At 43.5% G+C, this 25,202-nt stretch overlaps 2 protein-coding genes and 2 non-coding genes across 9 annotated transcripts; 1 reads left to right on the top strand and 3 right to left on the bottom strand.

Annotated features, from left to right (window-relative positions):
• Positions 1-527: 527 nt before the first annotated feature.
• On the bottom strand, positions 528-646 carry LOC148903761 (5S ribosomal RNA). Its single transcript, XR_016117697.1, has one exon. It is a non-coding gene; the product is annotated as a 5S ribosomal RNA (ribosomal RNA).
• An 834-nt stretch (positions 647-1,480) lies between these two features.
• On the bottom strand, positions 1,481-1,599 carry LOC148903762 (5S ribosomal RNA). The gene has a single exon (XR_016117669.1). It is a non-coding gene; the product is annotated as a 5S ribosomal RNA (ribosomal RNA).
• Positions 1,600-2,123: 524 nt separating this feature from the next.
• Positions 2,124-17,627, bottom strand: trak2 (trafficking protein, kinesin binding 2). Of its 4 annotated transcripts, none has more exons than XM_089008289.1 (17): positions 17,516-17,627; positions 15,996-16,123; positions 15,340-15,531; positions 14,440-14,499; positions 13,529-13,605; positions 12,804-12,920; positions 12,303-12,518; positions 12,143-12,221; positions 11,006-11,136; positions 10,594-10,668; positions 10,376-10,513; positions 10,223-10,302; positions 8,592-8,732; positions 8,215-8,516; positions 6,761-7,198; positions 5,213-5,312; positions 2,124-4,854 (listed from the first exon to the last, which is right to left on the bottom strand). In XM_089008289.1, the coding sequence occupies exons 2-17, from the start codon at positions 16,048-16,050 to the stop codon at positions 4,155-4,157; spliced, it is 2,901 nt and encodes a 966-aa protein (XP_088864415.1). In that variant the 5' UTR covers positions 16,051-16,123; positions 17,516-17,627; the 3' UTR covers positions 2,124-4,154. The 4 variants fall into 4 exon arrangements, with proteins under 4 accessions (XP_088864415.1, XP_088864407.1, XP_088864423.1 ...); XM_089008281.1 differs by having other exon boundaries at positions 5,213-5,330; XM_089008297.1 differs by lacking the exon at positions 14,440-14,499.
• A 62-nt stretch (positions 17,628-17,689) lies between these two features.
• stradb (STE20 related adaptor beta) lies at positions 17,690-25,006 on the top strand. 3 transcript variants are annotated; one of them, XM_089008354.1, is made up of 12 exons: positions 17,690-17,878; positions 18,333-18,399; positions 18,481-18,561; positions 18,850-18,952; positions 19,307-19,428; positions 19,522-19,630; positions 19,738-19,861; positions 21,667-21,838; positions 21,910-22,014; positions 22,356-22,603; positions 22,680-22,722; positions 24,084-25,006. In XM_089008354.1, exons 2-12 carry the CDS (start codon positions 18,388-18,390, stop codon positions 24,243-24,245), a joined length of 1,281 nt encoding a protein of 426 aa, XP_088864480.1. In that variant the 5' UTR covers positions 17,690-17,878; positions 18,333-18,387; the 3' UTR covers positions 24,246-25,006. The 3 variants fall into 3 exon arrangements, with proteins under 3 accessions (XP_088864480.1, XP_088864489.1, XP_088864497.1); XM_089008363.1 differs by having other exon boundaries at positions 21,742-21,838; XM_089008371.1 differs by lacking the exons at positions 17,690-17,878; positions 18,333-18,399; positions 18,481-18,561 and having other exon boundaries at positions 18,854-18,952; positions 19,281-19,428.
• The last annotated feature ends 196 nt before the right edge of the window (positions 25,007-25,202 follow it).

Genomic DNA, 25,202 nt, shown 5'->3' on the forward strand with positions numbered 1-25,202 from the left:
TCCACCCAATGATGGCCAAGTGGGCGTGCCGTAACAATGAACAAATTCAGTCGCGCTTTGACTCCATGACAGAGGCTTCGTCGAACCCCAGAGACCGACTCACAGAACACCTGGCGAACTCAGTTCGGTTACCACCTCTCCTTGTTTCGCTTTCACGGACAGGGAATGCGCACACTCCTGGCGTAATGAGCTCTGGGCCGGTGGGGCGAGCTCGCAGCGTCACTACTCGGTGTTTGTAGAGGAAGTTGGACGTCCCCGCACGGGTGAGAAAGTGTCCAGCCGGCAGAAGCCCAGTTCTGCTTCACGCACGAGTACTGTCATGACGGACTCCCACCTTGGTGACAGCTCCCTCTGCCGGAAAGCGACAGCGTTACAGGCAGAGATTCAAGAGCCAAATCAACGCAAGGGAAGCTGTTTCAAACCGCGGCAGATGTGCTCGTTGAATGAAAAATGAAATTGTATCGCAAATAGGGGCGAACATTTCTTGTCCCGGAAAGTTTGGGGTGGCTGACAGCAAAAAAAAAAAAAGCTTACAGCACCTGGTATTCCCAGGCGGTCTCCCATCCAAGTACTAACCAGGCCCGACCCTGCTGAGCTTCCGAGATCGGACGAGATCGGGCGTTCTCAGGGTAGTATGGCCGTAAGCGAAGAAATACACCTGAATTACGCTCTTTATAGGCATCACTGAACTCAAGAAGGCGTCATGCCGATAGTGATGGGAATTCTGGCTCTTTTTGGTCAGCCAGTTCTTTGGACTCTACTTACTGAAAAGTGACTGCTATTTCGGCTCCCAAATGGCTATTTTTTGCTCAAATTTATTTACTACCAAAAATAATGGACAATTACTATATGTAAAACGAATCATTAATGTAAAAAAGGATAATATGTATATCAATTTTTTTAAACTGAAGGGCATCCGACGTAAAAGCTTGGCCAAAACAAACATGCGAATCAAACCTCTGAAGATGGAGGACACTGATTTGCTGTGGCGAACCCTTCAAGGAAAAGCCGAAAGGAAAAGAAGAAGAAATAGTTTTATTTAGATTCTTCTGAACATACTCAACATGGAGTAGACCATGGAGTTCTAATTAACAAAAAACAAAAACCCATCGAAAAACAAGGTCAACAAAACACAATTTTCCATCTCCGTGTATATTTAAAAGCGCGTGTGATTGTGTGAGTGTTTATGTGTGCGTGTCTGTGACACAGATCGGAGGAGATCGGGCGTGTCCATCAGGCGGAAGCCCAGTTCTGCTTCGCTCTCGAGTATTGTCATCGTGGAGTCCCCCATGCTGACAGCTCCCTCTGCCGGAAAGCGACAGCTTTACATGCAGCGACTTAACAGCCAAAAAAAAAGCGAGGGAAGCCGTTTCAAACCGCGACAGATGTGCTCGTTGAACGAAAAGTGAAAGATGATCGCAAACAGGAGAGAGCATTTCTTGTCCCGGAAATTTTGGGGTGGCTGACAGCAAAAAAAAAAAGCTTACAGCACCTGGTATTCCCAGGCGGTCTCCCATCCAAGTACTAACCAGGCCCGACCCTGCTTAGCTTCCGAGATCGGACGAGATCGGGCGTTCTCAGGGTAGTATGGCCGTAAGCGAAGAAATCTACCGGATTTGCGCTCTTTATAGAGAGCTCTGACCTCGGGAAGGCATCATGCCGACAGCTATGGGAATTCCGGGTCTTTTTGGTCAGCCGTTTCTTTTGACTCTACTCACTGACTGCTATTTCGCCTCCCAAATGGCTATGCATGTCGGAATTGCACCCTTTATAGTAGGCGCCCAGCCCGGGTGGTCGTCACGCCGATAGGGAATTCCGGCTTTTAGGCGAGCTGGTTCTTTTGGCAAAAAAGAGACGGCTCTTTCGACTCCTCAGTTTTTTTTCTACTTAAATTAATTTACTACCCAAAAAATTATATGTAAAAATAATTACTAATGTAAAAAATATACAGTATATGTTTTATTTATATGACTGCCAGAAGCAGAGGGCTCCAGTGGTTCACTTCAAATAGCTCTAAGAGTTCGTTCGCGAACGACACATCATTGATAGAGATGGACAGATTTTTATTTATTTATTTTTCGATAAAATTCCTGTTGCAAATATTTCCAGTAAGCACAAATGAATTGTTTTTCCCCATAGCTTTATTGTAAAAAATGGGGGTGGGGGGAGATATTAATTAACAGTTGTTACTTTGAGAATTTCATGCCAGGACAAACCGTAACCCGGTGACATCCAACCACAATAAAATATAGGTATATAAGATAGAATCGGTCAACTTTATGTCTTAAGTGGGTGTAAAAAATGTGTAAAGTAGTACACAAAAACAGTATCTTAAAAATCAAATAAATAAAAGAATGGTTTCTTTTGCAGATGTGGACAGAAACAACACACTGCAGCGCAGTGTGATCAACATTGTGACTGGGGAATCGTTTTCATCAATAGATCAGCGCCAAACTTTAAAATAAAACCAAACTTTAAAATACATAGAAATAAAGTGCGGTAACTCAGTGGAAGTCTGGACAGAGTGAAACACAAAACATGTAAATAATACACAACAAGTGGCAACAAGGCAAATGAGTAACAATTCTACATAAGGCCACTTATTAAAAAATGTAATAAATAGTAAATCCACCACACACATGATAGCCAACTTTCTTGGTTTGTTTCAGACTTTCAACCAGTTCCCATGAACATGATGGGACCGCTCGAAGAATGTCATGTCGGCATCCCAAAATGCATGGTCAAGGTCTGGTTTGCAGTGAAATTTTACACAAGAGGTTATATCAGTAGCAGGGTATGACTAAATGAAGCCGGCAAAGAAACATTTCACACGGGAGGGACTGAAAAGTCTCTTGATCAATTGGGTGCCATACAAAAAAAAAAAAAAAATCAGATTAAAACGTAAAAAAAAAAGATTAAATACTTTAACACCTGTCAACAAAAGACGTATTGTTAAATGGTACTTGATTTAAAAGGTTTTAGTTGACCACAAGCTGATTCTCGAGCAAACGAGCGAAAATTTTCACGAGTAAAAACTGTTTGGAAGGAGACGTGAGCGTGATTTTCCTTGATTTAAACACAATGAGCCTGAAACGTGTTCATATTATTATTTTTGCCCGGAAACATAGTTACTCAGAATTTCATATTTTAATACTTTCGAGGACGCCTCATATTTCAATTCCTACATTCATTTTGAGGCCACGACTAAAGAAGCCCTTGGTTCAAGTCTAGATTCAAACATGAACGAACGTAAACGACACCATCCCTTTCTGAAACCGTCACAAGCGGAATCGCTTTCTCTTTCACATCCACAAAACCTTCTTTGCTCATTTAAATCATGCGCTTTGGATCCACACGGTCTCGATATTTTGGTCCACGTGGTCAAGCTTCCAACTTTAAAACAAAAACATCCAGAGCCTTTCAACAAGGTAAAGCGAAAGTCCATTGGGACAAAAGCTGAGGCCCTCAAAATTCAAATCAGGGCAGATAGGTAGTGAAGGGCAAATGAAGCTTCATGAAGCACTTGTGATAGTTTTTGACTTCTCTCGATGGCACTCTTGCTTTAAAGATGCAGTGGATTTTGAAGACATTTCCTTTGCACTAACCTTCACATTTAAACCATGAGCACCATTTGGAGGAGTCATGAAGCTTCGTTTTTCCCATCACTACTCAAATGCCATTTCCATGTGTCGTCTCACATCATTTATAAAGACACATTGAATTTTCGCCAGTAATTCCGGTGGCTTCTCTATGTCGTTGACTACGATCGCTTTGGCTGACTGTAGTTCCCGGCGTGAAAGGTCAGTCCGCTTCCACGCCGGGAACTACAGTCTGAGGCCCTCAAAATTCAAATCAGGGCAGATAGGTAGTGAAGGGCAAATGAAGCTTCATGAAGCACTTGTGATAGTTTTTGACTTCTCTAGATGGCACTCTTGGTTTAAAGGTGCAGTGGATCTTTTGCACTCATCTTCATATTTAAACCAAGGGCGCCATTTGAAGGAGTAAAAAAATTATCACAAGTGTTTCACGAAACTTCATTTTCCCATCACGACATGTTGGTAGCAAGCTGTTAAAAGTATTAAAAATGAAATGCGTTGTGCTTCAAAATCAAGTCATCGTTGGAACAGGCAACATAAGCTGGACTTTTCAGAAGCCTAGGATTCGCCCGAGGGTGGGAGGGTGTTCGAGGTGCCTATTGTGCTTTTTTGTTTGAGGTTGCCCCAAGGTGGTGGGGGGATCGCCAGGGAGGTTGGGGGAGGGGGAGGCTTTCCCGCCCGGGCACCGATCATTGCCGGAAGGCTGTGGTTGCGCCTCAGGCCGTCCAGCAGGCTTCCGCCGCCGGCCGACACAAAGGTGGCGGACGCCTGGGGGACTTTGGTTAATCCCATCTGACGCAGCCGCTCCAAAAGGTTGACATTAAGAGAGTCCGGGGGCGGCACGGGGGCGGGGTTTTTCCGGGAGGGGCTGGGTAGGTCGGGATGCGGGGAACGGCCGAGGTTCAAGCCGTAAACGTCACGCAGGAACAACTCGGCCGGCCTGGAGGCCAGAAAATTGTCCGCCGAGAGCTGGCGGCACTCGGATCCGGGCGAGTGCGAGGGCGAGTTGGGGGGCGTTCCCGGGAGAAGGCGGAGGAGGGGTTGAGGGGGCGTGGCTTTGGCGCACAACAGCGGGCTTTCCGTGGAGACTTGAGCGCAAATGCCTCGTTCCAAGACCAACTTGGCTAACCCGCTGGCAGCCGCGGGGGCGCGCCGGGCGGGTACGGCGTCGCCCAGGCTGAGTCGGCAGGGAGTCAGGGGGGTGCTGGGTCCAGTTCTCATGGAGCTCGGCGTGTTACCATTGGCAGATGACTGTGAACTATACAGAGAGGGGAGGGGGAACATGTCACCCTTATTGGTAGTGATGTGCAAGTGAAGCTTCATGACACACCTGTGACAGTTTTTGACTTCTCTAGATGGCACTCTTGGTTTAAAGATGCCGTGTGTTTTGAAGACATTTCCTTTGCACTAACCTTCACATTTAAACCATGAGCACCATTTGGAGGAGTCATGAAGCTTCGTTTTTCCCATCACTACTCAAATGCCATTTCCATATGTCGTCTCACATCATTTATAAAGACACATTGAATTCTCGCCAGCAATTCCGGTGGCTTGTCTATGTCATTGACTACGATCGCTTTGGCTGACTGTAGTTCCCGGCGTGGAAGCGGACTGACCTTTCTGTGACTTGCGTGACATCACAAGGGTGCAAGATGCGGCAGGTGGTGAAAGTGTAGGTGGAGAAGGTGGAGCTCTGACACTTGACGGGATTCGGGACTGCAGACGAAGATGAGACTGCAATGAAATCCATATGGAGAGCTCAAACTTGCTGGGATGGATGGGGCCAAGTTCGGTTGTTTTCGGCTCGCCGAGCATTTACATTTTCAATCGTAGGCAATGGGCCGGGAACTCATTTGACTATTTACTGTGACTTTTAAAGTCAATTACTGCTAATAATGAATATCACCACTAAGGAGTTTGTTTCTTTGAGAGGACCTCTGAGCCGCGTGCAATATGATTGGCTGCCAGCAGCAAAAAGTAGTGATGGGCAAGTGAAGCTTCATGAAGCACTCGTGATAGTTTTTGACTCCTCTTGATGGCATTCTTGGTTTAAAAACGCAGTGCATTTTTCAAAACATTTCCTTTGCATTAAACTTCATATTTCTTCATAGTTCTGACATTTTTTATTATGCTTAGAATACATTGTTTTTTATCTTTTGACCCCCCACACCCCCTTCAAATTGCTGCTGTGGACTGCAAATTTCGTCATTGGGGGACTATTAAAGGCTATCTGATTCTGATTTAAACCAAGAGCACCATCGAGAGGAGTCAAAAAACATATCACAAGTGCTTCATGAAGCCTCATTTTCCCATCACGAGCAGTCATGGATATTATGGTTAGAAAAAGACTATTCTATGGGAAAAATATGTCCATATTTAAGTATTTTTAAAATTTGTTTTCTTGTATCAATACCAAATATTGCTATATTGAAATGTTTGTTTCCAATTACAGTAAAGTCTCGTTATATCGATATTCAAGGGAGTCCTAAAAAATATCGATATAACCGGGACTATCGATATATCCGACCCTGTTTGCATGTAATTTTCTCCGTGTGTGCATAGAAATAGTATCGATATAACCGGGACTATCGATATATCCGATATCGATATAACGAGACTTTACTGTATATATATTTGAAGTGGTGTTTTTTTACTATCTTTGTGAGTGCTTTATTTCCAGTACATGATACTTGTCCATGTTAATCGCTTTGTTGATCCATACGCACCAAGTCCAGCAGACATTTAAACAGTAACCCCAAGATGGCGGCGCATGAACACGCAGCGGCTCCCCTCTCTCTCTCGCGTCAAATTGGCATTTTCGTGTTTATTATGTTTGTTAAAGTCAGTATAAGAGCCTTGCACGCTGGGTCAGAGAGGACAGCGATTTCATCTGTGCTGTATGTCATGCATATTAGCATATTTGACAATAAAGCTGACTTTGAGTTTGACTTGAACTGTAGTGCCTCTTTGCAATTTTTTGATGATGATACTAGTGTAGCGTGTTCTACCAGAAGCAAATTCCTTGAGTGTTCCACATACTTGGCAATAAAGATATGATTCTGATTTGTTCCAGCTTCAGCTGTTGTTAAAGCGCTATATAAATCTATATTTATTGTTTGTATTGTGTGTGTGCGTGCGCGTTTTTAAATCACAATTTCTTTTACCTGAGATTGAAGTGCTCGACTGGACTGTTGTCATGGAAACATTTGGCGCAGGATGAGACGATGGGCCGGATGCCTCGGGGACGACGGTGGCAGAGGAGAGCGTCCGGGATGGCGAGAGAGGAGCATCAGGTAGAGGCGTGCCTGAGACATTTCTGTCTTTCTTTTGGTCAGGCGTAGACGAGCAGCGCACTTTGAAGACAATGCCAGCTTCCTCCTCGTCTTCCTCTTTGCCTCTTTCGGCCGCACCTTTCTCCAAGACGCCAGCCTCCCTCTCTCGGCGTGCTTCATCCTCCTCATCTTCCTCCATGTCGTTCAACCGGTAAACAGCATCCTGGGCGAGCGGACGGAAACCCTTAGTGACGACGCCGGGGTGCGGGTCCAAGATGGTGGCCAGGTGGGGTTTGGCAAGCTGCTGCCAGTGATGGAGCGTCAAGGAGCCTAAAGTTAAAAAAAAAAAAAAAAAAAAAAAGAGTGTCATGTTGTTGGCTAGTGATGGACAAGTGAAGCTTCACGAAGCACTTGTAACAGTTTTTGACACCTCTAGATGGCAATCTTGATTTAAAGATGCAATTAATTTTTAAGACGTTTCCTTTGAACTAACCCAGGTGTCGGGAACCTATGGCTCGCGAGCATATTAGTACCGTATTTTCCACACTGAAAGGCACACTGGCTCGCCGATAAAACTAACTAAATATTCTCGCTTTTTCGCTGTTCATTTCCAGTTTGGGTGGCAGTTGTCGGAAAGCGCAATTTTGATTGGATGATACTGACATATGGCCGTTGATGTCGATACAGGTAAACGCCCCTTTATAAATAAGCCTGACGAGTAAAAAAAATGACGAGTACGTATCGTACACTTCAGGTTGAATGGACGGAAGGATTCGCCTTTGTGGAGAGAAAAAGTTCTGCCGTGATTCTAATTTGCAATGAAACAATACCATGAATGAAACAGTTGAACATCAGTGGCACTTTGACAAGCCTCATGCTAACGTTAGCATCAATATACTTCTATGAGAGACAGCAGAAAGCAAGCGTGCAAGCTAATGACCAGTGTGTATGCTGGCTAGCAGTTGCTCCGCCTTATGGACCCAGCAAGTTGACTTTCATTCCGATCGTTTGGCTGGATTTTTTTTTTTTACCAATCATGAGGAACTGAAAACTATTCATATTAATGGTGAGTATTATCATAAAGTTATTTTAAATAATATATTCTGACATTTTGTTGAAACGAAGCCGCGCGTGCGTGTTTGCGCGTGTGTGGCTCTCACTGAAAAAGATTTCAAAATATTTTTTTTATGGCTCTATGAGTCAAAAAGGTTCCCGAACCCTGAACTAACCTTTACATTTACACCAAGAGAACCACCTGGAGGAGTCAACAAATATCACAAATGCTTCATGAAGCTTCGTTCACTACTGATGACGCGGTTAAGCAGAGTTGCGGCTTTCGGGATTACCTTCCATCGGTTTGACAATCTGAAGCTTCTCTGGCAGGAAAGTCTTGAAGACGCTGGAGCCGATGGAGAGTTCGGACAGATTGGAAAAGGAGGAGAACGTGCTGGCCATTGGCGAGCCGCAACCGCTCCCCACATCATGAGCATTGGCGGCGCCGGCGAGGCTCTGCAACTTTTTCTCCCGCTCCGCCTTGAAGAACTGGTGCTCTGACAAGAAGTTCTGCCTCCGAAGCGTCAGGCGATGCAACGCTTTCGTCAGGTCGTTCCCACCCGGGGAACCCGGCTGGCCCTGTGGCAACTCATCTCTTCAAAACCCAAAATGAAAACAAAATGTTCACATTCGTCTTCTCAGGTTCTCCCGATTTACAGTCCTGACTTACCCGTGAGAAGAGGGGAAGGGCTGCGCTGTCATCACCAGAGAGTTCCGTCCAGAACCGGGAATGGGCGGGGTTTCTGAATGGGTCCGGGATGTTAAAGCGTTGATGGAGCGCACTGTCTGGAAAACTCTCTTTTGGCCAACCCTGGGGTGGAAGTTCCATTAGATACGACGGACCGTAAAATGAGAGAGAATCCCACTGTCACTGTCAAGATCCTGCCCAGTTTTTTTTTAATAGAACCGCTCCTCAGCAAGTCAGTCCAAAAGGTATTCATACTTATTATGGTCTGTTAAAAAAGCTCATTTGAGACATTTGTGTGTTTTTTTTTGTGTGGCATAATTTCCGGAATATAAGGCTCGATTTTTTTCACAAGCTTTCAACCCTCCGGTTTAAGCAACGATGCAGCCAATTTATGCATTTTTTCTAACGGCTGCCATGGGGCGCTCGAGCACTAAAGGTAATAGTGAGACAGGGCGAATATATGTGCAGAGGAAGACGCAATTTTAATGTAACTACGTGTGTGAATCGTGCATTGAAAATGGCCCTCTGAGTTGAATGGGAGGCTTGGATAACCAGCGGCAAGAAATCGTTCCCCAAAACTGGCCGTATGCCAAGAGCAACTTTTGCACAAGTCTGCCAGTGGATCCTGACAGCATGGAGCATGAAAAAAAATTGGAAACACAGGTTTCGAAAAGCCGGTCTGCGACGTGACGGAGAGGACAGCACAATTCGGGAGTAACTACCTCAGTGACACAGCGACAATGAAGGAGAAAATGAGAGTGTGTGTGGTGAAGAATATCGGACGCTATTTCAATCCGACACACAAAAGGAAGACTTCCATGGTTTCAGTTTACATGAGGAAGATGAGGACGGCTTTCCGTGACTTGTAATGTTTTTGTACCCAGACCTTTTAGCGAGTGCTAACGTGTTGCTGCTGTTACTTCCTTTTCTCAGTGAGTTTACCGGCATGTTTTTTTAACCGGCTGTGTTTGGGCTGTGTTGCTACCATAATGCTTGTCGTGTTAGTGCCGCGTAAAAGGCACTGTTTTGAAACAAAAGTTAAGCTATATTATTAAAACGGTTTTCTGTGTATCAGGTTTCTTTATAAACATCTCATGTTTCAATTTGGGAACGTGTGCTTTATAGACAAGTGTGGTTTATGCATGTACAAAGTGTTTTTTTCCTTTAAAAGTGTACTCGGTGAGGCTAATAATCAGGTGCACTATGTACTCCGAAAATTCCGGTATTTCGTAGTAATGATGGGAAAAAGAAGCGTAATGACGCACTTGTGATATTTTTTGACTCCTCCAGAAAGTGCTCTTGATTTTAACGCAAAGGAAATGTCTTCAAAATCCACTGCATCTTCAAAGAGTGCCATCTAGAAGAGTCAAAAACTATCACAGGTGCTTCATGAAGCTTCACTGGCCCATCACTAGTTTTAAGGTCACTTTTAACCCTTTCATGCACCATGTAACCTGCTAATGTGATGGAATGTCCATTGTCGTATCAGTTGAAAGGGTTAAACCGTGACTGTGACATCTCCCCCCCCCCCCCCCAACTTCGTGATGTTAGCACTCAATTCCACAGACGAGTAAGATGAACTGTGACTAACTCTCGGACGCCATTTTTCTCACCTCTGGTCCTGAAAAGCGGTCTCTTCGTCGACACACAGCTCTCGCCTCATGGTGCCTTCAATCTCGGCGGCCAGTGATTCCTGCGCAGGCACATGTTCGGTGAGCATCATGTGGATGACAAGTGGTCGTTTTTCAAAGGCCAGCCCCTCTCACCATGGGGTAGAGGCCATAGGAGAGATGGCGTCGCATGCCGGACGGGGGAGTGTCTTTGTTGCGGAGCTCCCTGATCTCCTCCTGCGACTCGTGTAGCATTTCGACACACTCTGCGTTCCTTTCGGCCAGCTCGTTCAACTACGATGGACATGGGATTTGGATGTGACATTCAGTCAGGACATTTTCAAGAACGCACGTGCGTCTGCGTGACGCGGTACCTCCGCTGTGAGTTGTCTCTGGGCCTCTTTGGATGCCTGCAAGTGGATCCTCAGCTCTTCTTTCTCCAAAGCAAGCTGAACAGCAAGAGTGACAACATCATGAGCGCTTGGTGACTTTTTGGAAGAATTCAATATTCATTGGGGCTGAATAATTCAGACCTACTATGAACTAGAGAGTAGTGATGGGCAAGTGAAGCTTCATGAGGCAACTGGGACAGTTTTTGACTCATCTAGATGGGACTCTTGGTTTAAAGATGTCATGAATTTGTAAGAAATTTCCTTTGAATTAACTTTTACATTTAAACCAAGAGCACCAACCAGAGGAGGCAAAAAATATATATATCACCAGTGCTCCATGAAGCTTCGTTTTCCCTATCACGAATAGAGATTATGTAACATGCTGGTTCCTCACCTCCTTCACCCGATGTTGCAGCTCGACAATTTGCGACAGCAACTGAGCAATTTCCTCCTGGTATCTGACCAGCTCCTCGTTCTTCTGGGACAGTTCATTGGTCATGGACACCATCTGAGTGTTGGACTGACCTGAGGTGAGGGAGCCCAAAATATACTGTAACAGGTTGGAAAAGGAAATGCTGCAGCGTTTACGTGAATCCACGGCATTGCTTTCACCGAATATTTGCAATGATGAGAAAAGAAAGGATGATAAAAGGAAACTTTTAAACCTGATGAGCTTTTCAAAAATATTTGTGTGAATTGATGTATTGATGTGACAACTGAATGTCATTTTGGTTGACATACCTTCTTTCGCAAATACTTTTCTTTGTCCCCAAAAAAAAGAAATCCATATAATCTATATTACTGGTTAAACGCGAAGGGAGAAGAAACAAAAAGACGTACATATTGACAGAAGTGCTGGGAAAACTAAGCTTCATGATGCTTTTTTGGAATCCTCCAGATGGTGCTCTTGTTTTAAATATGAAGGTTAATGCAAAGGAAATGTCTTCAAAATCCACTGCATCTTTAAAGCAAGAGTGCCATCTAGAGGAGTCGAAAACTATCACAAGTGCTTCATGAAGCTTCACTTGCCCATTTGTACTAAAAACATGCATTTGAACTTCATTAAAGAGTCAAAATAGCCCTAGAGGTGAGTGGAAGTTCCCCATGGTTGCTTATACGTGCCCCAAGACTGACCCGTGCCTGGTCCAGTTTGCCATTTTCCCATCACTAATTGACAGCATGGTATGTAGAAACTAGTGGTACACAGTCGCCCCCGTGTGGTGACAGAAAGAATCACCGTCTCAGTATAACCTGATTGGATTTACATTTTTAGCTCAAAACATTTGCAGGTAATCTTTCAATAGGGTTTGTTTCTAATCAGACGTTGTTGAGTTTGTGACAGAGGCAACGGGGAGGATCAAATTAGATAAGTGTGAACGAAATGGACCAATCACAAAAGATGATGCGCGGCACATCACACGACGTGTCAGTCACGTAATGCAAGGAAACCGTTGTCGTTCAGACATGCGCTGGATTATCCAGACCTTTCAAGAAAAAAACGAATCCACATAAAGGAAAAAAAATGACTCACGGAGCTCCTTGACACAGTCGCTCACAAGCTTCTGTTCCTTCTCCTCATAGGTCATTGTGTCCCTCTTCAACTGGCAGGCCTGGGAGAAGTCACAATGTTAAGAATTGGCCAATTTTCTTCCATCACAGATTAAATCCAAGCATCCAAATTCTCCACTAACCTCAGACCTCAGGGCTTGGTTCTCCTCCTCCAGCTCCTGCAGCTTACACTGCATCGACTCAAGCCGGTTGAGCGCGGCAGCGGTGCCGCCGCCGCCTAAATGAGGCTGCTTGGTTGGTGTTGATGCAGCAGAGTCTCCGTCACACTCCTCGGAGGTGCTGGCCACCATGCGCAGCAACTCATCCTTCTTATTGAGCTCATGCTGCAGCTGGTGAACCTGCTCACGGGGCATGTTTGACAATGAGGGGGGAGAATGTGACACGTTGGACAAGGTTCAGTTTAGTTTTCAAATGATTTCTAAGATTATAGTTCAATTGAATTGGGGAAATGTATTTATTTGTTTATTCACTTATCCACCAAGTCATTATTTTTTGGTGTTTATTTATTGATTGATTTATTTTTGTGAAACCTGGCACCCAAACAGTGGTTTGTAGACTTTTTAAACCCAATGTCATTTTGACAGATTTCTTTTGTTCCCGATTTAAATAAGGTTTGAAACTACCTGGTCCAAGGTCTGTGCTAGCTGCTCCTCCACAGCCTCGTTGCGCTCTTGCAGCAGGTGGTTCCTCTGCAGAAGCGACTGTCCGATCCGAGCTGCAAGCTCCAGGTCTCTGTCACGCTGACCATTGAAGAAAAAAAATAGACTCAAGGGAATTATTAACTCATTCACATCCAGACATGTGCAAAAATATGTCCAATCCAGTGCCAGGATTTTTGTCATTGTCACTCAAATTCCAGCACCCACAGAATATTGAGTTTTAGGACTACATAAACATTCAATGCACCGTAAATAACCTTTGACTCTCTTCTTCTATCAGAAGAGTTAATTCCTCAATTATATGGGTCTGGAGTTATATGAGCTTGAAACGAGGGTGGCTGTCCAAAATAGAATGCAATACATACATATTGTTTTATATAGCACTTCAACAACTGAAGCTTGAACGAAGCGCTAACATGGAAAAAAGAGAAATGATGCCCTCTTGTGGAAGGGAAAAACATTGCCAGAGCGCTTTATCGGCACCCAATGAAATGTAAATTTCTCCACTGCGAGACTAATAAAGGCAAATCCAATCCAATCCAAGCATGAAAAAAACTAAACCCAAACAAATTTCGGAATGTCGCTCTTTGTCATATTTTCAATTCCCGAAAAAACTCTTGAATGGCAGTGAATGAGTTAATGTGGTCACGAATGGCAACCAAAACGAACGGGCACGGCGCGATACCCACCTCAGCCAGAAGGTGAGTGACCACTTCGATGTCATTGTACGTCTTGGTCATCTGCTCCACACGATCAGAACTGAGGACTTAGGATAGGTTAAGATCATTTGGGGAAAAGAGCACAGGCGTCATGCAGGTTGCGCATTCAGGAAATCCCACAATATTGAACATGAAAGTATTTTTTTACGAGACCACAAGCAACATGAAATAGCTTGGTGTGAAAAAAAGTTTTCGTTTCATCGCATTTTTAATCTTCAAACATTGTATTTAGCTATTTTACTGTAAATGCAAATGAGTGTCATGAATTTAGTCGTGTGTTGTTGTGCGTGCAACCCAGTTCAAAGATTACTAGTAATGGGAAAACGAAGCTTTATGACGCACTTGTGATGTTTTTCGACTCCTCCAGATGGTGTTCATCATTAAACCAAGAGTCTCTTCGTTAAAATATGAAGGTTAGTGCCAAGGAAATGTCTATAAAATCCACTGCATTTTTCAAACAAAGAGTGCCATCGAGTGGAGTCAAAAACTAACACAAGTGCTTCACGAAGCTTCACTTGCCCATCACTAATATACACTATTCCACAAAAAAAATGCAATCACACTTTACTGCTCGATGGTTGGTGAACCCTGTTGTATGCTCCAATATATTTTAACCAGCCAATATCATATTCATAAAGTCAAGAATCCATTAAGTGGTTATTTTCCTTACGAGCAAGGAAGGAAATGTCTTCCCATTGCCACAAATAGTCCAATCGCCTCGAAAAGATAGCCGTATAGCTGTCGAGTAGTTGCTCGTGGTCATCTTGTGACACATTATACGGAAGAAACTATAAAAGCTGTGGATTGACTGGACGACCATCTAGAAATGCTAATGTGGGAGCCACATCGGTCATGCTAAGCGAATGCGCCAAGAAAGATACCTTTGGACAAGTTGTGGGAAGCAGAGTAGGTACGAGATGGGTGGTCCAAAGAGAGGTAGGCTAGTGAGATATTTAATACAAAAGAGGAAGAATAACAGCTTAAAAGAGTAAAAGCGGATAATGTCAAAGCCAACATGTGATGACCATGTGCAGTGTCAGAGCCAGTGTAATCCCCGTGACTGGAATTAAAGAGGATGGAGATCGAGTACTGTAAATGGAGAGCCTTCACGTGTCCACAGGACGGACACGGATACACACAAACTCACGTAAACACGCGCACACAGACACAGTATCGTGTTTAAGGTATCAGTAAGGATTTATTTTTAACTCCATCTGCCTGCCAGTGTCTCGAGTAGTCGCATGTATGTATTTTATATCCATATTTTTCTTAAGGAACATGTCTGAAGGATGAGACAAAGCGAATAGAAAAAGGGTGTCAAAGTCATTTTTTGCCGCGGGCCACATTGCAGTTACGGTTTCCTCTCAGGGCCGTCATGAATTTTGGGAAGCCATTAGAATGTTTCATCCCCTCCACATTTTACATCTAGAGTGAACAACAAATTAATGAATAACTAGTTTTCTAATCACAAGCCAAAAATAATGACTGTAATTGTGGTTTACCTACGACAATTTTGGTTCGGACTTTGGCGAGTGTCATGAAATTTCACGAGTTTGATTTGCTTTCGCGGGCCGAATAAAATTATGCGGCGTGCCAGATTTGGCCCCGGGCCTCGACTTTGACACCTGAGGTAAAGAAGGGCAGCAAAGATTTGTCAAAGCGCTACTCTTCTATACATTTATTTTTTAACAACTGCCATTTCATTTTTTAAATTACTATTCATTCCACTCTATTCAAGATAATGGCTAAATGGATGAAATGATTTTAAACCGCAAGCTTACCCATGTAGCGGAAAGTTTCCTCCGCCAGCATGGGGGAGATAGCGTTGCGTCGGGCAGGGCCTTCTTCGGGGGAGCAGCCTGGGGAAACCACCCAGTCTTGGCTGTCTGACAAGTAGAAGGACCCCGACTCCACCGAAGTGGAACCCACTGAGCTGGAGCCATAGTGCTTGCTGCTGCTCCCAAGACCTTCATCTGTGCGGCACAAGTCATGATTTCAGAATGATATTTTTTGACTCCTCCAAATGTCAGCAAGAATAACTTGACAGTTTTTTTTTCTTTATTGCAGCGTTGTCTTGTAGTGCCCAATCGTGTTGAGATTAGTGAAAGGAAAACAAAGCTTTATGAAGCACTTGTCTTTTTGACTCCTCCAGATGGTGCTCTTGGTTTTAAATATGAAGGTTGGTGCAAATGGATGTCTTAAAAATCCATTGCATCCTTAAACCAAGAGTGCCATATAGAATGAAGCTTCATGAAGCACTTTTTTTATTTTTACTCCTCCTGATGGTGCTCTCTGTTTACTACAAAATAAATGTCTTGAAAATCCATTGCCTATTTAAACCAAGAGTGCCATCTAGAGGAGTAAAAAAAATCACAAGTGCTTCATGAAACTTCACTTGCCCATCACCAGGTGAGATTAAATTGTAGCACATGTGCACCTGTCTCTGTGCTGGACTCCTTTTTCTCTACAGCTCGCGGTTTGAATTCAAACATGTTCGGAGGAGAAATCCGGCGTGGGGGTCACATATCCTAACCGTCGTCGATAGTAGCCTCACACCATTACCTGCTGGAAGAGATGTTAAAGAAGAAAAGAACAACTTTCTTTCATTCAACACTGAATTATGCAATGTGATGGGACAACTGAAGTGATGATACTTGATACCCTCCGAAAGAATAAAGTAAATGTGACACGAATAGATGCTTGCCTCCTAGCAAAGCAACTGCCAGTGTTGTTGGCCTTGTGGCCAGCTCACAAGCATGTGTGTGTGTGTGTGTGTGTGTGTGTGTGTGTGTGTGTGTGTGTGTGTGTGTGTGTGTGTGTGTGTGTGTGTGTGTGTGTGTGTGTGTGTGTGTGAGTGAGTGTGTGAGTAAATCCTTGGAAAAAGCTCAGCCTCTGCTTACATAAGAGAAGCGTGCCCGAAAGTGTTGAGCAAAATATTCAAACCAATGTTGTGCACAACGACTGTCAACACTTGTGACATCAATAAGAACATCAGGCAATTTGACTGAATACTTGCACGCACAAGAAACGCCATTGCTCATTTGTGTTGCAACATACTGTTGACCAGGGGTCATCAACATGTTGCCCGTGGGAACCAGGCGGCCACCAAGGTCACGTCCGTTCTAAAAAATATCACGCCAGTGATGGGACAATGTGAATTCCCAATAAATCCTGTAGAAACGGTCTTTTGAAAAAAAGAAAACGAAACACTTGCAGCGATAGCAGTTGCAAACCTATATCATTTATTAATAACGAATAGGGTAACTTTCCAAAGGGCTTATTAATAATAAACACAGCTAAAGGTCATTTGAGATATTTCAAATTTTCGACAGCGTTGAGATTGAGCGTGTGACTGAGTGGGAGTCATCGCATGAGTCAGATTTATACATGCATTTGCTTAACTGGATCAATTTTAATTCAATTTCAACGTCTATTTCAATTTAGGTTGCGATCAAAATCAACATCTGTCTTTGTTTTGGAAGTTCTTTTTTTGGGGGATGAGGAAGTCGCCACTATTCATCAATGCTAATTTTGCGTACGAGGCGTCGCTCGCTGAAAAGCATTTTGACGTGATCTCGAAAATCATAAAAATCGTTTAGTTGAGGAATGCAGTGCACATCATTTAATATGTTACCACGAATTCCAAAGAAAAAAAAGAAGTAAAATATTAAACGCAAAGATGCTAGCTCTTCGTTAGCCACTGTCACTGCGAACACATTGATCGCGAAATCGTCATTACGCTTTCCACGTGCGAGGGTATTATTTTAATTGGTGATAACGAAGATGTTAATCCCTCATCAGATTAATCAAATTCTCGTTTTTTTATGAGGATTTAACAAAAATCCTCAAGAGTAAATTACGCCGGGATGACAGCTTCGATTTATCGCATGCAAGCGAGAACTTCCGCTCGAAAACGAGCATCGCAAATGATGAAATATAATTTAAAAGCGGCCTCACCCTTTATCGATATTATTCCACAACATGAGGTATTCCGATGAAACGCGCCCGAGGATTTGCCAAGGTCTCTCTCGACAAAAGTCGACACGCTAAGAGAGGAAGTGGGGGCGGAGCATATTAAGAAACGACTCTCCAAAACGCGACGGTAACCGATATTTCGTCATCACCACGCGACAGACAGTCATCTGTGTTAAATTAAATGTCTTGCACAATACTGTATACCTTCAACTGAAGCGAAAATGTTGAGTGTCTGTATTCGATTCGCGAAATGGACCGATGTCGTTTGAAAACGTGAAGATAGAAACACGTTTTGCATAAATATTATTCTGCAAATGCATCCAAAACCCACAGCTGTGGATCAAGGTAAGGGCATTTAGGCTGTTCTATAAATACTCAGCCGGTTTTTAAAGCAGAAACAGTTATACATCGAGGTCGGAAAAGAGTGAAAATATGAGTTCCAATATGTGGTTGATTTTTAACAAAATACCTCAAAACAAAATTCACTTGTCAAGATCACTTTGTATGTATTATGTCATGTAATTCAATAGATCATATCGTGACACAGACCTGAATTTAAATTTGCATCTAATGTCGCAGTCTACCAAGCTGCTGAGTTGACCGTCCTGCGGGCATCCATTCATTCTCCGAGCTTGTTATCCAAATTGCTTATCCTCAGTGAGGTCATGGGGGCGCTGGAGACTATTCCAGCTGTCTTTGGGCAGTAGGTGGGGGTCACCCTGAACGGGTAGCCAGACCAATGCAGGGTGGTTGGATGCCAAACTAATAGTGCATCTTTCTTCCTAACCGTCTTCCGCAGCTATTGGGTGGATGAACGCCACAACTTGTGATTTGAGCGGCGCCACAAAGACTCCATGTCTTTCTTGGTAAGTCTTTTGAGGAGCTTTCCAACTGGTCGCCAAATTTGTGCCAGTGATTCTGAGTGACATCGGCTCCTTCTTCACCAGGACTGCTCCTGCATCTCCCACACTCAAGTCCAGCCGATGGACATAGAGGATTGCTACGAGGACATCAGTCAGAATCGCTCGGTCAGTCGCATTGTACAGACAGAAAGACGCTTGACGGACCGACCGGTCTTGTTGACTTTGCATTTCTGAAACAAAAAATTCGACACAAGTTAATGTTGATGCCGTCTTTTTTTGGTTTGTCTCAACGCGTATGGATCCAAGAAAACTCGGTCTGTCCCCAAATCGTCAAAAAATGGCATTAAACTGACACTCTGCCACGTTAAAAACACAAGCTTCAATTCCTTGAGTGTATTTCACACTTTTCATTCATTTTGATGTCAACTATGGGATGTTGTCGTGGAAACGCAGGGCTCCGGGAGCACCCCTCGGCATCCGAAGGTGGCATGCGGCGACAGCAACATCGCAGCATTATCAGCAGAGCCTACACATTACCAGTTCCTCATTGAGCTGGGTGAGACAACCGGCTATTATTATTATTATTATTATTATTATTATTATTATTATTATTAATAATAATAATATAGTTGTATTGATCGGGTTGTGGTCACTTGGCAGAGCAGCGATGTCAAGGTTCTGATTGGTAGTGATGGGAAAACGAAGCTTCACGAAGCACTTGTGATGTTTTTTGACTCCTTCAGATGGTGCTTTTGGTTTAAATATGAAAGTTAGTGTAACGCAAATGTCTCCAAAATCCACTGCATCTGTAAACCAAGAGTGCCATCTACAGGAGTGAAAAATGATCACAAGTGCTTGATGAAGCTTCATTTGCCCATCACAAGCGATAGGTCCGTCATGTGTGTGACAGGGTGGGGTTTCAACAACCTGAGCCAGGTGCGCATGGCCCGTCACACTCCAACTGGGCAACTGGTGGCGATAAAACAAACAAACCTGGATGAGTGCACACAGGAGGAACTGCTACAGCTACTGGTGAGCCTGAGTCAACTTTGGGGTTCGGATAAGGGCCAGGGTTTGTTGTTCTGCGAGAAAATATGGGATTCTGTATTCCTCCCTCCCTCCCAGAATGAAGTTTTCCTGTCCGGGCGGGTCCGTCACCCAAACCTGCTGACGTTGCGACTGGTCTTCAGCTCTTGCTGCCAGCTGTGGGTCCTTACGCCACTCATGGCCTACGGTCAGTTCGTGCCAATCCGCAAAAGCCTCCCGCGGAAGCATATCGGCTGAGAGCTGGTGCAGCCCTCTTATTCCCTCCCTCCCTTCCTCCCTCCCTTCCGCTTACAGGCTCTGCTCACTTTCTCATGAGAACGTATTTCCCCGATGGAATGAGCGAGTCCTTAATAGCGTACCTCCTACATGGCGTCTTGCAAGCGTTGGACTATCTGCACTGCATGGGCTACGTTCACAGGTAGGCGTTGGCTTTGTTTCCAAATTTGAAAATGCAATGTGAAATTCACACTATGATAGCTGGCTATCTAGCTAGCTATCATTTAGCTGTATAGCTCGCTAGCTAGCTACGTATTTTGAGTTACTTTCGGGTTGAGTGAACGCTGGCGCGTGTGGCTGCCGCTGCTCACCCACAGAAAAACTTATCCTGTGACTGTAAAGTGACCTTGAGAGTTTTGAAAGGCGTTTATAAATGAAATTTATTATTATTATAATAATAATAATAATAATTATTATTATTATTATTAGCTGTTTAGCCAGCTATCTCGATAGCTATGTATCAGCTAGCTAGCTAACTTTCTATCTGTTTGAGTTACTTCCGGGTTGAGTGAACGCTGGCGCGTGTGGCTGCTGCCGCTGCTCACCCGCAGAAAAACTTATCCTGTGACTGTAAAGTTGAATGGCGCTTATAATTGAAATGTATTATTATTATTATTATTATTATTATTATTATTATTATTATTATTATTATTATTATTATTATTATTATTATTATATATTTTTATAAAAATAGTCCTCAATATTTACACTGTGTTCCAGTTTTGGTGTGTACAGTCTACATCAGGGATATGTAACTTTAATACTGGAGGACCACTCGGTTCCTGACCAGCAATATTTGCCAAAGATGATATTGCAACATAAAACTATAGAGTGGGGGGGGGTCACTGATATTTGGAGGGCTCAGAAGTGAGCCAGCTGGTGCATCGTGAAAATCCACATGCAATTGATGACCATTTAAGTGCATTTGGGGGTGGGTCAGATTTTTTAAACCAAGCTTTTTTGTCCACAAAAAAGTTTTGGACAAAAAAAAAGATGTCAACAATTGTTATGGGCAAGTGAAGCTTCATGAAGTACTTGATAGTTTTTGACTCCTCTTGATGGCACTCTTGGTTTGAAGATGCAGTGGGTTTTTAAGACATTTCCTTTGCACTAACCTTAAAGGACAACCGACGTCTCCGGACAAGTTGTGTCCATAATCCTTCCATCACGTCAATGTATTTTGCTGTACTTGTTTGGTCTGGGGACCTCGTGTTGCACCCAAAAGCTGCCAGAAGATGGCGTCCAAGCTCCATATAAGGAATTTATCAGCCTGTGAAAACGGAGGTGGCCACAGGAGGTCGCCATTATGTGCCTCTTTTTTCGTTGAGATCTCCTCTCAATGTTGCCTCATAATGCCGCGGAATAAATTCTTCAACCGATTGCAAACATGTATGCTTTCCTCTTCAGAACTATTTGAATCATATTCCTAACTGGATGTGTAACAAGAAAGCATATTATCCGATTCTGAAGCCATTGTTTTGATTCTGCAGCAATGCAAGACGTCTTGGCGTTACGTCACGAATTGGGGGCGGGACTTTCTGAAAATGCCCAATTCACAGCTCAATTTTTTGCAGATTTTGGACACTTTAAGTCATTTTTATTGGTGTTTTGCATTTGAATAAAAATATCCTACTGCGTGTTTTGGGTATTTTAGATGCTATAAAACGTTTTTCTGATGTCAGTTAAGAAACAAAAAAGTGACGTCGGTTGTCCTTTAATATTTAAACCACGAGCACGATCTGGAGGAGTCAAAAAATATCACCAATGCTTCATGAAGCTTCGTTGTCCCATCACTTGTTAAAAGGTGAATTTGTGGTGGCTAAACAAAAGTGTGCTCATGCTAAGACATTTGAGGGTAGCAATTTCATGAAGGAAGATTTTACGCGAATAACTTTTGAGGGGAGTTGAGCACACAAGCGGTCACCCTCAACCCTCTTTGATGCTCAGGGGTGTGAAGGCCAGCCACATCCTCTTGTCAGAAGAAGGCCGCGTCTACCTGTCGGGACTGCACTGTGTTTACAGTATGATTCGAGAAGGGAAGCGGATGCGGGCCGTGTTCGACATGCCCCACCACAGTCCGGCCCTGCTGCCCTGGTTGAGCCCGGAACTACTGCAGCAGGTCATTTCTCGTCCTGCCACGATTCTTTTTTAAATTTTTTTTAAAAACTTTTTTTCTGTTTCCCTCAGTAGGATCTCCACGGTTATGGAGTGAAGTCTGATATCTACAGTTTGGGTATTGCCGCCTGCGAGCTTGTGAGCGGCAGGGTGCCCTTCCAGCAGATGGCGCCCACTCAGGTAAAATCCTGGTGGCACCAGTACTCACACTCTCTCACTTTTAAGTAGTAATGGGAAAATGAAGCTTCATGAAGGACTTGGGATATTTTTAACTCCTCCAGATGATGCTTTTGGTTTAAATATTAAGATTAGTGCAAAGGAAGTGTTTCAAAAATCCACCAAGAGTTCCATCGCGAGGAGTCAAAAAATATCACAAGTGCTTCATGAAGCTTCGTTTTACCATCACTAGCGGGTGTGTCTGGTGTGTTTATTTTCTTCACTGAGGTACATGTCGGCTTTGTGGGACAAACGGACAGCCCGTTCGCTCAGTGTGTTGAGTTTTTTTTTATTTTTTTATTTAGACCCTGCTCCTGAAGCTGCGCGGTTTGCACCGCTGCCTGACCGACACGACTCTCTTCCCTCTTGGGGAGCTGGGGGCACTTAAGGTGTCCCGGTCTGGGGTGGACTCTGGCATGGGAGAGAGCGCCACTACCAGCACCGGTGCCCCTCAACCCGTTACAGAAGGACCTCGGAGTCCCGGACCCAAAAATCACTCTGCCACTTTGCACAATTTGGTGCAACTGTGTCTGCAGCAGCAGCCCGAGCGCAGGTCTGGCTCATCTTGTCCGAAAAGTGTCGGGCTTGGTTGCTTTAAAGCTGACCTCAGGATTTTGTGCTCCTTTCAGACCGACGGCCTCTGCCCTCATGAGCCACGCCTTCTTCAAACAGGTGGTCTTATCTTTAAGTAGCAGCATTTACTGTAGGTCATTAAAAAGCCATTCAAAATGATTTGAGTAAAGTTAAGGCCTTGAATGGTATTAAAACAATTTTTAAATGTATTTTCCAGAAGTCAAGCTAAGATAACATCTATATTGGAGAATGGGGAATAGTTAAAATGTAATAAGATTAGATTCGATGAGCCTTTATCTGTCTCACAATGGAGAAATTTACATTTCTCACAAAAACAAAAGACAGGCGCTGCAAAAAAACAAAACAAACAAAAAAAGGTGACACAACACCAAGGTACAATGAACAAAATGGGCACTGGTCTACTTAATGTTCCAAACTCTTAATTTGACAAAAAAAAAGTACTGTTGCTGTCACTCATGTCCACTGTGAAACACTCATGATGCTAATCACAAGTGATGGGAAAACAAAGCACGTGTGATATTTTTTTTGACTCCTCCACATGGTGCCCTTGGTTTGAATATGAAGTTTAGTGCAAAGGAAATGTCTTAAAAATTCACTGCATCTTTAAAACAAGAGTGCCATCTGCAGAAGTCAAAGTGCTTCATGAAGCTTCACTTGCCCATCACTACTAATCATGCTAATCATGTGGTAAATGTAATCATTTTAAGTGACCGACAGACAGCCTTGTATGTATACTAGGAAAATCAATGTTACATTGCGTAAGAAAATGTATAAAACAAAAAAAAAATCATGTGACTTTAAAGGACAACCGACGTCTCCGGACAAGTTGTGTCCATAATTTGTAAAATGGCTTCAAATGACTTCTACTGAGCGTATTTTACAAAGATTCCACCACATATAGCTATATTTTACGTTTTAAGACTCGGGCTGAATATTCAGGAAGTCTTGTTTTAGAGTTGGTGATGAGTCCGTACGTGACGTCACTAAAGGAAAGGCCCCTGTCCGAAAAAAAAGACACATTGTAGCAGTCCTTCCATCACTTCAATGTATTTTGCTGTATTGTTTGGTCTGAAAACCTTGTTGCACCCAAAAGCTGCCAGAAGAGGGTGTCCAAGCTCCATATAAGGAATTTATCAGCCTGTGGACACGGAGGTGGCCACAGGAGGTCGCCATTTTGTGCCTCTTTTCTGGTGATCATTTCTCCCCAATGTTGCCTCAAAATGGCATGGAATAAATTCTTTAATCGATTGCAAACATGTATGCTTTCCTCTTCAGAACTATTTGAATCATATTCAAGAAAGTGACCTCGGTTGTCCTTTAAAGTGTCCTTGAGAGTTTTGAAAGGCGCTTATAAATTAAATGTATTATTATTATTAAAAATGATTCCATTAGATTCACTCATAGCTGCTGGATCCTGACTGATTGTCACGCTTTCACAGGTGAAGAGGCACACCAGAGACTCCTTCCTCAGCCTTGTGTACCCAGCGGTGCCGCTCAGTAGCTCCGAGGTGGCTCTATTACCTCACCACCCGACCCGTTCCTGCCACCCTCCAACGGCAGTCACGGCGGGTTGTGGGGAGGCGTCCTGGGATTTCTCGTAAAAGTTGACCTCGTGGCCTAGTTCGGAAATGACGACTTATCTGCTGTGTGAAAGGAACATAAAAGGGAAAATTTGGGGGACTCATAAATGAACAAAGACATCCTCAGTGTTACATATGTACTCCATACGTACTGTATTTTTTGTGGCACTAAGAAATAGTGCTTGTGTTGTGACAGGTGTGAGATGCTGTTTGTTACCGTGGAAGCCCGCAGTGGATGGAGCACTTTGACACACTCTCATTCAAATGCCTTTTTGTCCTTTTACGTGAGTTGTAGGTCACATTTATAGTGGTGGGGATGCCTTATAGCTAGTGATGCATACCTGACAACTACTCCGGTTTTAATAATAATATGTTTTGCCGTAAAAACTACAGTTTTCATTATCCCATTCCGGGTTACGGGTTAATAATGAAATTTACGCTTTCCAATAAAAACAATAAATCGTCAAAATAGTAAGTTCTGCATACAACGTTAATTTAAAGGACAACCGACGTCTCCGGACAAATTGTGTCCGTAATTTGTAAAATGGCTTCAAGTGACTTCTACTGAGCGTATTTTACAAAGATACGTTTTTTTTTTTTTAAATGACGTTTCCTGCCCTGATCATGCGCCAAAGAAGAAACATGCCCGTGAGCTAGCAATAACGCCCGAGCTGGCTTCATGCGTAGGTACACCTCTGTTGAACTGTGATCATGTGCACTGTGATGTTAATGTACATATCAAAAATGAGACAATTCAACATATTAAACCAATATGCAAGTTGTTTGGCTTTTGTCTTGTCTTCACTCGGACATAAAATCAGCAAACGTCACTTCTGAAGAGACAAAACAGTTGTACTTTACATTTATCATGTGGATAAATATTCTCGGCATGAGTTTTGAATAGTGATGGGAAAACGAAGCTTCACGAAGTACTTGTGACATTTTTTGATTCCTCCAGATGGTACTCTTGGTTTAAAT

This window comes from Hippocampus bargibanti, linkage group LG01, assembly GCF_051943395.1.
Source record: "Hippocampus bargibanti isolate YZ-2025 linkage group LG01, ASM5194339v1, whole genome shotgun sequence".
Lineage (NCBI taxonomy): Eukaryota > Metazoa > Chordata > Actinopteri > Syngnathiformes > Syngnathidae > Hippocampus > Hippocampus bargibanti.

What these genes read in the sequence shown, in the direction of transcription:
- stradb (XM_089008354.1), top strand. An exon ending in CCAGTTCCTCATTGAGCTGG is followed by an intron (nt 18,953 to 19,306) that starts GTGAGACAACCG and finishes TGTGTGTGACAG; the next exon opens with GGTGGGGTTTCAACAACCTG. An exon ending in AGCAGATGGCGCCCACTCAG is followed by an intron (nt 22,015 to 22,355) that starts GTAAAATCCTGG and finishes TTTTTTATTTAG; the next exon opens with ACCCTGCTCCTGAAGCTGCG.
- trak2 (XM_089008281.1), bottom strand. Translation starts at nt 16,050, where the DNA reads ATGTTTGAATTCAAACCGCGAGCTGTAGAGAAAAAGGAGTCCAGCACA. An exon ending in TCACTCACCTTCTGGCTGAG is followed by an intron (nt 12,921 to 13,528) that starts GTGGGTATCGCG and finishes TTCAATGGTCAG; the next exon opens with CGTGACAGAGACCTGGAGCT. An exon ending in TAGCACAGACCTTGGACCAG is followed by an intron (nt 12,519 to 12,803) that starts GTAGTTTCAAAC and finishes CCCCGTGAGCAG; the next exon opens with GTTCACCAGCTGCAGCATGA.